Source organism: Rhamphochromis sp. 'chilingali' (genome assembly GCF_963969265.1).
Source record: "Rhamphochromis sp. 'chilingali' genome assembly, chromosome: 3".
Taxonomy (NCBI): Eukaryota; Metazoa; Chordata; class Actinopteri; order Cichliformes; family Cichlidae; genus Rhamphochromis; species Rhamphochromis sp. 'chilingali'.
In genome coordinates this window covers 37,150,394-37,164,331 of record NC_137931.1, presented here as the reverse complement: position 1 = coordinate 37,164,331, position 13,938 = coordinate 37,150,394, and the positions used below count along the sequence as shown (strand labels likewise).

Below are 13,938 nucleotides of genomic sequence, written 5' to 3'. Positions count from 1 at the left end.
AAATTTGTAAACCTTGTTTCAAACTGTATGTTTAGATATTCTTCTGGTCTCCTCCCCCACATGTAGAATGGTGGGGGAGGCTATAGTGTTTAACTGCAGACACATCCTATGTGAAGGTTCTGTTTTCTTATTTAGTAAACTTCCTCCCCTTTATGGCCTCACCTATGCCTGTGTATGGTGGACCGTTAAAGGGATTACACCATATACAGGGTGAGGAAAGATGACACTTTGTGATCAGCAGGAAGACACACATACACACACACAGTGCCTTAGTTTTATGACGCACCACAGGGGGGATCGGATCCTTGCGCTTCATGTTAAAAACCGGTTGAGCTTTACAATGCCACTATTCATTCACTCTCACATTCACACACTGGTGGAGGAAAGCTGCAGTTGTAGCCACAGCTGCCCTGGGACAGACTGACAGAAGCGAGGCTGCCATATCGCGTCATCGGCCCCTCTGGCCAACACCAGAGGGGTAAAGTGTCTTGCCCAAGGACACAACAACCAGGACAGAGAGAGCAGGGGGATCGAACCGGCAACCCTCCGGTTACAGATGAGCTTCCCAACCCCCTGAACCACGGTTGCCCCACAAACTAGGACTGCTCAATTAATCGAATTTTAATCTCGATTACGATCTGGGCTTTCAACGATCATTAAAAATGACTGAGCCGATTATTAGCCCCTCCCTCGTGCTTTACTCTTGCGCTGCTCCGTGTGGCAAATCGAGCGCACCTCCCTGCATTTCGAACACGTGTCACAACAATTAAGAGCAGCGGTCTCCAACCTTTTTTGCGCCACGGACCGGTTTATGCCCGACAATATTTTCATGGACCGGCCTTTAAGGTGTCGCGGATAAATACAACAAAATAAAACTAGTACCGGTACCGAAAAAAATAAAATTTATTCATAACACACGTGAAAAGACCACGGAAAACCGAGTAAACGATAAAAACGATAACAAAATAACGCTGAAAACCGATAAAAACCCTGAAAACTATACATTTCACACCTGAGCCTCAACTTTTGTGGCCCGGTACCAAACGACTCACGGACCGGTACCGGTCCGAGGCCCGGGGGTTGGGGACCGCTGATTAAGAGGACCCGAGGGAAGCTCGGAAAGCTAAGCAGAAGTTATTTGGAGAGGAGAGTGACTGCTGTTGGTTGAAAAGAGAGGTAAAAAAAAAACTTCAGTGGTGTGGAAACATTATGGTTCACGGAGTCAGACGTGGATCAAGTAGACATAGTGTGTAAACTTTGCTACGGTGTTGTAGCTGCACCACAGAGCAACACCGTAGCAAAGTTTACTAAACATAGATGTTTACATTTTTCATTTATTTTTTATATTGCAAACATTTGCACTGTTATCAGTATTTGCACACTATTTTATATTATTTTTTGACAATCTTTAAAGTCATTATTCAATACATTGTTATTGTTAAATAAATATCGTCAAATAATCGAGATCTCAATTTCAGTGAAAATAATCGTGATTATCATTTTTGCCATAATCGAGCAGCCCTACCACAAACTGTGATTTTGTTTGTGAGAGTGTCTCATGATAATGACGTAAGCATGTGCACCGCTTGTGGTAACAGACGTGTGCAGATCAACAATGGATAATATATAGAGTGCGGGACAGAGTATCACCATGCAGCGTTTAAAGCGTGGAAGTACTGACCTTACTTTGAGTTCGATTCTGTAAAAAGTGACAAAAACATTAGCGTCCGCTGTTCACTGCGTGGGAAGAAAACTTCTTTTTACAGTGAAAAAAAACCCCTAAACTTCTGAGCAAGTACCTAGCACGCTGCCATGGGAATGTGAAACCCCCGGATCCTCCCACTGACATGACCGCTGTGGCACCGGGCAAACCTCCGCCTGCTCCACTCCTGCTAAACAGGTGAAAAAAAAGGCGACAGGACTCAGTGCTGCTGAGTCTTTGATTTGATTTATTTTCTGTTGTGTTTTACTTGCATCTATTTGAAAGACTGAGTGTAAACACAAAAAAATATTTTATTTTATGTGCTGGAATGTGCAGAAAATAGGTTTAAATGTTAAACAAATTTCTTCCAGTCAGAGAATATTTCATATAATTAAATATAGGCTTGATGCATAAAGTTAAAAGATTAAAACTAATAAATCCAGTTTTAAAAAGAGACTTTTTCATTTGATTACATTTTATATGATGGATTATGCAGAAAAAGTAGAATTGGGCTGAAAGGTCTATCACTTTATTACCTATTCAGGTTGTAAATCATGTTTTTAAAAAGTAACTAAGTAACTAATTACTTTTGAAAATGGAGAATTAATCAGAAATTAGTTACAAATAAATTTTTTCAAGTAACATAGTAACCTTAGTAAAATCTCATCCTCTTCCTCCTCACATTAAGCTTCATCTCCTGAAATGAAGTCAGGGCTGCATACGAAAATGTCGATAAACAAGTTCATTTCTGACTCATATCGGACTCCTTTTGTTTAATCAAGAGTTTGATCAAGAGTAAATCAAGGTATACAGTGTTCATTTCTTTTGTCTCCATGTTGGGCGAGTGCTGACTATTGGTATATGTGTGCATGAGGGCAGGAATGCATGTTTGTGTCTGTGTGTGCCTGTTTGTCTATGTCTATGTGTCAGGTCGGGTCTTAGACTCCACGTCTCTGGGAACATCTCAGGCCCCCAGGTGCGGGGGCCTATCTCCCCCCACCACATTCCCTGCTGGTGGCTGATGCCTTCAGCCGTCGGTGTATTGGTGGTTCTTGGTGTTTGGGTGCTCAGGTATGCACTGACTCACTCCTGGTGGCTGCTTGACGGGGCCTGGTGCACGTGGCTCGGTCGGGCTCCTTCCGGAGGGTGGGGGGCTCTCTGACCTCGGGCCTTTGGGCCCGGGGCTCTGCCCACTCTGGTGCAACTGGCTGCCGGCAGAGCCCGCGGACACGTCACCGCAGTCACCTGTAGCTTCTGCACCACAGCTGCTGGGTGACCCCCTGTATGGGGCTCTCCTCAGCTCTTTCCAGGAGGATGGTGCGGCTGCCCCTCCGGTAGTCCTCCTTGGGCCTCTAGATGTCTGGGGCCTGGATCTCCTCCATGCCTGCTTCATGTCCTGGGGGGCAGGGCTATGGCTCCCCACACTCTCTATCACATACAGTAGGTGTCAAACTCTGGCCCACGGGCCATATTTGGCCCGCAGCCTAACTACATACGAAGCCATACCAAATTATTATTAGAGCTGGCCTACTGGTATTATACAGCTAATATATATATTGTTTAGTATTAAACTTTGCTTGTTCCATATTCAGTTTTTCAGAAAAACTTGTTTGAGTCCATAAGAAGAGATTCATTCTTAAATCTGGAGGAAGACTTGTTTTTCAATAAATATTAATGTTAGCCCGCGAACTTGTTCCAGTTTTTAATTTTGGCCCACTGTGTATTTGAGTTTGACACCCCTGCTCTATCAGATAGTTACATGGAGAAATCTTTTGAATACAAGCGTGCTCACAGACGTGTTCACAGACACACATTATAACTTCCTTGGCTCCTGCTTCAAAGCATACCGTGCGTTGTCGGTCTTGCGTGCTGCTCAGTAACATTCAATATTTATTATTTAGTATTACTTATATTTGTCTTATCTAGGTTGTTGCTGTAGTCTCCATTGTTCTCTTTTGCTTGTTTTCTTTCTTTTTTTTTCTTCCAGCAGGTGATTCAGTGGACTTCTTAATGTCTTTTCTCATTGTCCCTCTTCCCCTCTGTTTTTCTTTCCCCTCTCCTTTTCTTGAACTTCTCTAAGTCTACGTCTTTCCCTTTCCTATCCCTCAATCATGTGTTTGTCAAAACCTAAAAGCAAAAATAAATAAATAAATAAAAGAAAATTAATAATAATAATAATAATAATAATAATAATAATAATAATAATAATAATAATAATAATAATAATAAAGATCTAGTGGACCAATAATGATCCACTTGGAAAAATAAATCCGTTGGGCATTTTATTTGGCCTTGAGACAATAATTCTGATTGCTACAGTGCTGAGCTGGACAGGCAAAAAAAAAAGTAAATCAAGGCAAATGCTTCTCATCCAGTATTGGCAGCTGAGGTAAACAGCCTTCCACAGATAGGAAGTCTGATGCATTTGAACTGGGAGGGGTAAGAAAAAAAACTCAGTTGACTGGAATCAATCACCCTCTTACAATGCTGTGATTGCAGCCATTTCCTAACTCTCTGTGAATGGTACTCATGGTCTTTGATCAGTGGTTGCTGATCAGTGGTTATGACATGTCATTCAGTGGGCTAGTTACAGTCATAACATAAATGTACTATTTATAAGGTTGGGCACACCTGTAGTCAGCCGAGACTGAAGAAGCCACTTGGATGATGATGAATCGTTTCTCCTGCTGAAAACACTACGTCCAGATGAACAACATCAACTTTTTTGGGATTTTCTTACCTGGATGATTGGGCACTTTTATGTTATTTTTTTCTTATTTAAAAGCTGAGCTTCATTAATGTTTGTTCAATCTTCTAATGGTGTCCTCCTAGATTCAAAGCCAGCAGAAGCAGCTCTGGGTTCAGTTGTCTGATCATTTCCCTTTGTCTGCTGGAGTTTTATTCTAACATTGAACGTGAGATGGAGATGCTGTTTCTCCTCTGTCAGCATCATGAAGGCAGCTGTTTGTGGGGTCAAGAAGTGAATGATTAGCTTTTATGTTAAACATCTGGACATGTTTAAAGATGTGTTTTCTGTTCAGATTAACTTTATCTGTTACTTCTTCACAGGACACAATAATATGAGATCTTCAGTCTTTCTTTAGATGTCCAAAGTTTAGATGCAGAATCTGATAAACTGGATTCCTCATATTTGACTGAGTCAGAGAAATCAGTTCTTTAAGTGAATCCTGCATTAAAACAGGTTAACATGTTAAACATATCATCAGTCTGCCTTAGTTTTCAGTTATAAACATGTGAACACAGATAATTTTACAGTTTATGACCACAAGAGTTGGTGTGCAAAAATGAAATGAATACTTTTTTAAATTATAGAACAAAAAAAGTAAAAACAGACACTGACTCTACTATGAGAATATCAGTTCCTAAAAGGTGTGAAAGCGAAAATTTGTCAAATACCAAAACCAACAGTTGCACACGAGCTGCAGGAAACTCTGAAAGCTGCATCAAATACTGTGGTGTACATGAAACAGAGCTGCAAGTTTTAGAAGGATAAAAGGTTTAGCTGCTGCACCGGGATTCCTCACAAAGGCAGATCAAACACATTCACAGTAAATTAAATTATACTCGACTGAGATAAAACCAGAGCAGACAGATTATCGGCTGCAGGAGAAGAAAAGGTAAAATGTGAAGTGAAACATTTAATGTTAGAATCATCAAACATGAGGATCTAAGAACACTTAAACTTTGTTCAGGTTGTTTAAGGTTAAAGACTTCAAGACTGCATATCTGCTCACATCTGTCACAGAGAGCTCTGTCAATGAAACTCCACATTAACTTAACCTTTTACAGCTTTCACAGAAAACTTAAATGCCCCAAAGACATGAGAATAAACACAGGACAATTTACAAATTAAAAACCATCTCTGACACAAACATCACGTTATTGTCATGGTTCTGGGTCATTTTGGCCCAGCGGTTTAAGTTTCCTGTGCTTTTTGTCATTTTCTGCATTGTGTTAAGGATTATTCTAGGTTTCCTACGTTATTCTGTTCAGTATTCCCCCTGTGTTGTTGCCTTCTGTTTCTCCACCTGGGTGTCTGCATTTATATGGTTGTGTGAGTTCTTGTGCCATCATGTTTTCCCCAGCCTGTCATGCTCCTCATGTTCTCTCTCCCTCTCCGGTCTACATCTCTGTGTATTTCCTGTTTTACTTTGATAGTCTCTGTCTGTGTCCATCATGTTGTGTTTGCTCTTCCCCTGTCTCATTATTATCACGATTCGTGTCAGCTGTGTTCCCTGTGTGCTCCTACGTTCCTTGTTAGTTTTCTGTGTATTTATGTCAGAGTCTCCCTCAGTCCCTCATGCTGTCCGTTCCCTTGTGTGCCTCTCTGTGCGTTTAATTTATATTTTCCCAGTATAGTTTTGTATCATTTTCCCTTGAGTCAGCAATAAAGCTGCATTTTGAGTTCACCCAGGTGTGTTGAGAGCAGTGTTGGTCAAGTTACTTGAAAAAAGTAATCAGTAACTAATTACTTACCCAACAAAGTAATCCCGTTACTTTACTGATTACTTGTTTTAAGTAATTAGTTACTTTTTAAAAACATGATTTACAACATGAATAGGTAATAAAGTGATAGACCTTTCATCCCAATTCTACTTTTTCTGCATAATCCATCATATAAAATGTAATCAAATGAAAAAGTCTCTTTTTAAAACTGGTTTTATTAGTTTTAATCTTTTAACTTTATGCATCAAGCCTATATTTAATTATATGAAATATTCTCTGACTGGAAGAAATTTGTTTAACATTTAAACCTATTTTCTGCACATTCCAGCACATAAAATAAAATATTTTTTTGTGTTTACACTCAGTCTTTCAAATAGATGCAAGTAAAACACAACAGAAAATAAATAAAATCAAAGACTCAGCTGTCCTGTTGCTCTATTTTCACCTGTATAGCAGGAGAGGGGCAGGCGGAGGGAGGTTTGCCCTGGTGCAGATGTGTCGCAGCGGTCAGTGGAAGGATCTGGGAGTTTCTCTGTGAATTTCCCATTCTGTGGCAGCCTACTCTCGGTGCTTGCTCGGAAGTTTAGGGGGTTTTTTTCGCTGTAAAAAGAAGTTTTCTTCCCAGGCAGTGAACAGCGGACGCTAATGTTTTTGTCACTTTTTACGGAATCGAACTCAAAGTAAGGTCAGTACTTCCACGCTTTAAATGCTGCACGGTCGTACTCTCTCCCGCACACGTCATATTATCCATTGTTGATCTGCACACAGCTGTTGCCACGAACGTCGCACTTGCGTACGTCATTGTCATGAGACACTCTTGCAAAAAAGTCACGGTTTTAGTAACGCAGTAACGCAGCGTGCTAACAGGAAAGTAAGAGTAATCTAATTACTTTTTTTGCAATAGTAATCCCTTACTTTACTCATTACTTGAAAAAGTAATCGGATTACAGTAACGCGTTACTGCCCGTCTCTGGTTAAGAGTCCTGCATTTCGGGTCCAATCTCCTGCCTACCATACAGCGATTCATGAGTTACATTATCTGTAGAACCAAAAAACTTCTTCATGATCGGTGGAAACATAGCGTCTGCGATCATATTGACCAATCAGAGCTGGAAACACATCAGGGTCATCTGTGTATTAAAAATTTAGTTTTTATGGTTAAAGTTAGACGGGGTCAAGCGTTGATCCCGGTGGGAAAGTAATTTTTTATTAAGAGACCATGTTTGAAAAGTATACATCATATTTATTTATTAGCCTATTGACTGATAATTTTGTGATCCATTTTCTTCTGCTCTCAGTTAAAAACTGATAATTCAGTAGACAATGATCCAATAGCACTGCTCACAAGCCCTGCCCCCACTCACATGCAACCCGCTTTTTTTTTTCTGCTGCAGGTTTTTGTCAAACACATCTTTCTCTGGACTCACCGGTCCCGTCCGAGTCCACCAGAATTGGTCTGAGGTTATTACTCTGCAACGATTCCATATCTGGAGTCTGCGGCGGGACGCACTGGGTCAACCCACCTGGGTGACAGTAGGCAGCTGGGAGGATGGCTCGCTGCAGGTGGAGGACCAGCAAGTGTGGCAAGGACCCAAGCCTCACCACAGGATGGATGGGATGGGTGGGAGGACCAGGGGCCGGTGGAGAGCAGGGTTGCCGGTGGCAGGGAGTCGGGTCCGGGTGGTAACCCTGGTGGAACATCCCTTCGTGTTCACGCGGGACGTGGACGACGAGGGCAGCTGCCCGGCTGGTCAATTCTGCCTGGATGCTGCCGCTAACAGCTCAGAGACCCTGGAGAGATACTTCAGGGAAGTGGCAGTTGGGAACAGCAGCTCGCTGCCCAGAGACTACACCAAGTGCTGCTATGGCTATTGTATAGACCTGCTGGAGAAGCTGGCTGAGGACCTAGGCTTTGAGTTTGACCTTTACATCGTCGGAGACGGAAAGTATGGAGCTTGGAAGGGACGGCGCTGGACTGGGCTGGTGGGAGATCTCCTGAATGGTCTGGCAGACATGGCTGTCACCTCATTTAGCATAAATTCTGCCCGTAGCCGGGTGATCGACTTCACTTCGCCCTTCTTCTCCACCAGCCTGGGCATCCTGGTGCGCAGTAAGGACACAGCAGCCCCCATCGGGGCCTTCATGTGGCCCCTGCACTGGTCCATGTGGGTGGGCATCTTCCTGGCGCTGCACATCACTGCACTTTTCCTCACGCTCTACGAGTGGAAGAGTCCTTATGGGATGACACCTCATGGGCGCAACCGGGTGAGGGTATTCTCTTACTCATCGGCTCTCAACCTGTGCTACGCCATCCTGTTCGGGCGCACCGTCTCCTCTAAGACCCCAAAGTGCTGGACAGGCCGCTTCCTGATGAACTTGTGGGCCATCTTCTGTCTGCTGGTGCTGTCCAGCTACACCGCCAACCTTGCTGCTGTCATGGTGGGAGAGAAGACCTTTGAGGAGGTCTCAGGGATCCATGATGCCAAGGTGAGACCGTAAGGTTAGATTATTTTGTCATGGTTCTGCTGTCAGTGTCAGGATCTTCAGCTGGTCTCCAATCACACGTAGAGCAAGGAGAGTGCAAACAGGACATCCTGAGGGACTAAAACATTTCTGAAGCATCCCTTTGGTTCAGCATATAGGGCTCATACTGGAGATTAGCATCCTGCATCATTATAATAATGTTGGTCAAGGACCAGTTAAATTTTCAGCCAAGTTGGGCAAGAACAACTTGAACCTTCAGTTATCATTAGCCAGGAAGTTAGCAAATGCTCTTAAAAACTATCACTAGCAAAATTTGGCTAACATGAAACCTAACTTGACAATATATTTATTATATTGTATGAATTAATTAAGTGAAGATAAACCTTTATTAGTCCCACACATAGGAATTTTTTTTAAACTAAAAATAAAACTAAAATTAAAAAAACACTTGAAACACTTACCATTTATTGAAGAAATTTTTACAGTTTTATATAAACAAAGGGGTTTTTGACTTTTACCTCCAAATTATGACATCACATTGTAATTGGTCAGTTGCAATGGTGATCCTGGAACAACAATAATATGAAGATGCAGGAAAAACACTAACAGGGGATATAAGCTACACCGCATAAGATCTCACACAGAGGCCCAGGTCTTACTTGGAGCCTGGTGTTCACACAGCAGGCGACTAAACTCGACCATTTCTCACCTCTAACCATGCCCGGTCTGACACCATCAGTTTCACACTCACACACACAAAATTTGCGGTCACACGGTGAGTTTGAGATACTTGAACTCCTCCACTTGTGGCAGGAACTCATCCCCGACCCGGAGTGGGCACTCCACCCTTTTCCGGCTGAGAACCATGGCCTCAGATTTGGAGGTGCTGATCCTCATTCCCGCTGCTCGGGGTCTTGTTCGCGAGTGATGGGAGAAGGCAGCCGGAGATCGACAGACGGATTGGGGCTGCAGCTGCAGTAATGCGGACGCTGCACCGGTCCGTCGTGGTGAAGAGGGAGCTGAGTGTAAAAGCGAAGCTCTCAATTTACCGGTCGATCTACGTCCCTACCCTCACCTATGGCCACGAGCTGTGGGTAGTGACCGAAAGAACGAGATCGCGGATACAAGCGGCAGAAATGAGCTTCCTCCGAAGGGTGGCTGGCCTCTCCCTTAGAGATAGGGTGAGAAGTTCGGCCATCCGGGAGGGGCTCAGAGTAGAGCAGCTGCTGCTCCACATCGAAAGGAGCCAGCTGAGGTGGTTCGGGCATCTGACAAGGATGCCCCCTGGGCACCTCCTGGGTGAGGTGTTCCAGGCATGTCCCACCGGGAGGAGGCCCCGGGGCAGACCCAGGACACGCTGGAGAGATTATATCTCTCGGCTGGCCTGGGAACGCCTTGGTATTCCCCCGGATAAGCTGGAGGAGGTGGCTGGGGAGAGGGAGGTCTGGGCCTCTTTGCTTAGGCTGCTGCCCCCGCGACCCGGCCCCGGACAAAGCGGATGAAGATGGATGGATGGATGGACGGTGAGTTTGAAGTGAGACGACCACGAGTGTTTTTCCTGTGAAACATTTTTCAGTCTCATGATAAAGGCAATGTGGTGCTGCTGGTTCAGGCGAGATCAGATCTGTGTTTGTGAACTCTCTGCAGACTCTTTTCACTCTGTGCTCTCCATCCTGAAACAATTACAGATTAAATTTGCTCTGTGGATCACCTGCCTTGTCATAATTACACTTTTAATTCAGCGGCTGATTGAAGCATGAAGCACGCCTCTCAGTGTTTGCACAGCCGGCACTGCTGGGAGCTCAGGGAGCTTTAATTGGACGTCCATCTGTGTGTGATTAGCTTTTTATTTTATATGTGAAGCCCTGCAGCTTTCTGGGTGCCGCCTATCCTCATAGTGTATCAAGAGGCTGTGAAGGAAATTTCTGGATGTAATCTATAAAATAAAGCATGACTAAGAAGAAACATGAAACTGAATGTGAGCGTGAGTGGCCAGAGTGGCCCTTTACTGTGCAGCTTTGTGGGGTGTTTCAGGTCAAATGTGTTCACAGATGTTTCATGTGTTTCAGCTGAATATGCAGCATCCGCTGTTTCCTCTGTTTGTGTGTCCTTCATTCTTGTCCTCTTCCTCCTCTTTGTTGGTGTGTGCAGCTGCATCATCCGTCACAGGGTTTTCGTTTTGGGACAGTGAGGGAAAGCAGTGCGGAGGATTACATGAAGAAGAGTTTTCCAGAAATGCACGAATACATGAGACGCTTCAACGAGCCGACCACACCTGAAGGAGTTGCCACCCTCAAGTAAGAGAGCAACATTCAGCCGCAGGTTATGCTCTGATTCTCTTGGTTCTAACAGAGAAACCAGACTCAGTTCAGTTTTTCTAATTTTATTTATGGCCAAACACAAACAACTCCATTTTTAATTGGAAGAAATCTCTGAATCAAGGAATCATTCAACAGGAATCAAGAAGGGGTTGAGAGGAGATGGAAGAGAGCAAGGGGAGACAGAAAGCGTAGAGGTGTAATGCAGAGAGTTGTATGAACTGAGAGTGATGAAAGTGAGTGAAGAAGAAACAGACATATCCTGGTCAAAAATGACTCCAAGGTTCCTCAGAGTGTTACTGGAGGCCAGAGTAAGCATCTGGTTAGATACCATATTTCTAAGATTTTCAGGGCTGAGTACAATAGCCTCAGTTTTATCTGAATTAAGAAGCAGAAAATTAAAGGTCACCCGGGTCTTTATGTCTTTCAGACATTTCTGCAGTTTAACCAATTGGTGTGTGCTATCTGGCTGCATGGATAGATAAAGTTGTGTGTCATCTGCATAGCAGTGAAAATGTATGCTATGCCTTCTGATGATGCTGCCTAAGGGAAGCATGTATAATGTAAACAGAATTGGTCCTAGCACTGAACTCTGTGGAACTCCATAATTAACCTTAGTATGTGAAGAGGACTCTCTATTTACATGAACAAATGGCTATCTGTTCATATCAATCTATTCGATAGATATGATCCAAACCACTGCAGCAATTCATCAAGTAACCAGTTTCAAATTTCCCACGTGTGGGACTAATAAAGGTTATCTTATCTTATCTTAAGTAATTGAAATAATTGGATTAAAAAAATTCTGGACATGAATTCATTGCTTTGATGCTTCGTTTAATGCATGGCTCTGTAGCTCACCAATGTGTTAAAAAATGTAAACGCAAGTGTTTCACCCACATTTGTGACTGAAAAACAGAATTGAAATACAAATGTATTTAGAAGCAGCATATGAATATAAAGCCTGGCCCATGCAGCCCCCAGTTTTAAGCAGAAACACTGATAACACAACAGCAGCAGTGACTCTGGTACAGTTTGTTTCCATCCACTGCTGTTTGTTTTACACAGAGAAAAATCTGGAGTAAGTCTCCAGAAGTTGTATTAAAATATGCAGATGAACTGGTTAAATTATACAGCTTAATGAAGGCTGATGGCACCATCCCTATTTTACATGGAAGCTGCAGCAGGAAATGCATCCAGTCCGGAGCTGAAGTGTGTGGGGGGTATGGGGTGTACTAGACCTTATGAATATCAAGGCTTTTGTTTTCAGATTAAGAGTGAAATAATATGAAATAATGTGTTAAAAAAACTTCATTAATATTTAAAAATATGAAAATAAAAACTTTTTTCACAATCTAATTAAAATGTACATGGGCCAGTACAACTCTTAGCCAATAATCTGAGGGACACTGAATTATTAATATCAATTAATGTATATACCATCATAACATCTGTTTTCAGCAGCACAAAACCTTGCCTCCTATAAATGTCAGAAAACCTTCCAAGAACACAAAGTAAAGGTATTTTTTAGTTTAGATTGCATATATATCTTATTTTAAAATGGAAACCATTGAGCAGCTCAATTCTGACAGATTCTGAAAGACAGACATCGTCTCTTTTTATGGAACATCCTCTGATGATTTATAAACGAACAGGATTTTCTTGTGTTTTTATTTAGGCTCAAATCAGTTTGATGTTTGAAGGCTCACAGTGACGTGAACTAATAACTCTCCCCAAATGCGTTACACCAAACGTAAGAAGCCTTTTTTGTAAAATGTAATGGGTAGAAAGTACAGATATTTGTTTAAAATTTTAGGGAGTAAAAGTAAAAAGAAGTAAGAAAAAAAACTACTTGAGTAAAGTACAGACACCTAAAACTTCTACTGACGTTTAGTAACAAAGTATTTGTACTTCGTCACTTACCACCTCTCAGCTGCAGCACTAATTCAACCCCTGCAGCACAGTATCTGTAATACCTACAGCATGCTCTAATCCAGTGGTTCCCAAACTTTTTTTGCTAGCCCCCCCCCTTGTTTTACAAGAAAATCTCCCACACCCCCACCACAAACACATCCTCCAACCACACACACCCATAACGACAAAGGTATGTGCCTTTTTTCACGTGACACTGTGCGCCACATTATTGTTTACATGAGATGAATTTCTACAATGGCGGATAAAGACAAAATACTGTTACTGTTAATCTGACTATCTGCAGTTTTTACACGCTTACAAATACACACGCAGTTACTGTTCCTCCATTTAGAAAGCCTGAGGCGTCATGGTGTAATTATTTTATGTGTAGTTGTTTTTTTTCCTGTGTAATAATATTCAACATTGCTATCAATACATTTTTCAAAAAATGCCTCTCTGTGCAAAATGGGTTCAACTGTGGGATACTGTGATTTGGACAGGGAGGGGAAATTGTGGCAGAATCAGCCTGATGTTTTTTGTATCCCACTGTAACTTTACTGTATAAAGAGCTAACATCTCCAAAACGTCAGGAGTAGTTAGTCATTATAAGAAGTGTTTGTGAACTAAAAATCACGAATATGGGATACTTTTTGTCCGTGATTTGGGCAACCCAGCGCGAGCTCCCGACGCAGGGGAAACAAATTCTGTCGGGGAGACCTACTTTGGCACTTATGCAGGTGAAGCCAAAGGCAAGATGTGCTTCATCATATTTTCTAGTATTTGGCTTGGAAGGAAGTTGGTTTGGAAACATATTTGGCTAAGTTTCATCTTCTGCTTTGCATTTGTGTGGGAGCCCTGTCAAAAACCTGTCCAAAATGCTAAGTGTCCAAGCATTCTTCTTCTTTCTTTTTTTTCTCATCCTCCTGCAATGGCGCCCCCCACTTTGGGAACCTCTGCTCTAATGTTCTAATAGGATATTATGGTCAACAGTATCGAACGCTGCACTGAGGTCTAGCAGGACAAGCACAGAGATGAGTCACTGTCAGAGGCCAT

General features: G+C 42.6%; 1 protein-coding gene across 1 annotated transcript in view; it reads left to right on the top strand.

Annotated features, from left to right (window-relative positions):
- Nucleotides 1-13,938, top strand: part of grin3bb (glutamate receptor, ionotropic, N-methyl-D-aspartate 3Bb) — a gene marked incomplete at its 5' end in the record, with an annotated part of 70,102 nt that overhangs the window by 49,535 nt on the left and 6,629 nt on the right. The window contains 2 exons of the mRNA XM_080879137.1: nt 7,564-8,656; nt 10,805-10,950. Coding sequence (XP_080735263.1) covers nt 7,564-8,656; nt 10,805-10,950 — 1,239 coding nt within the window. The remainder of the gene's footprint in view (nt 1-7,563; nt 8,657-10,804; nt 10,951-13,938) is intronic.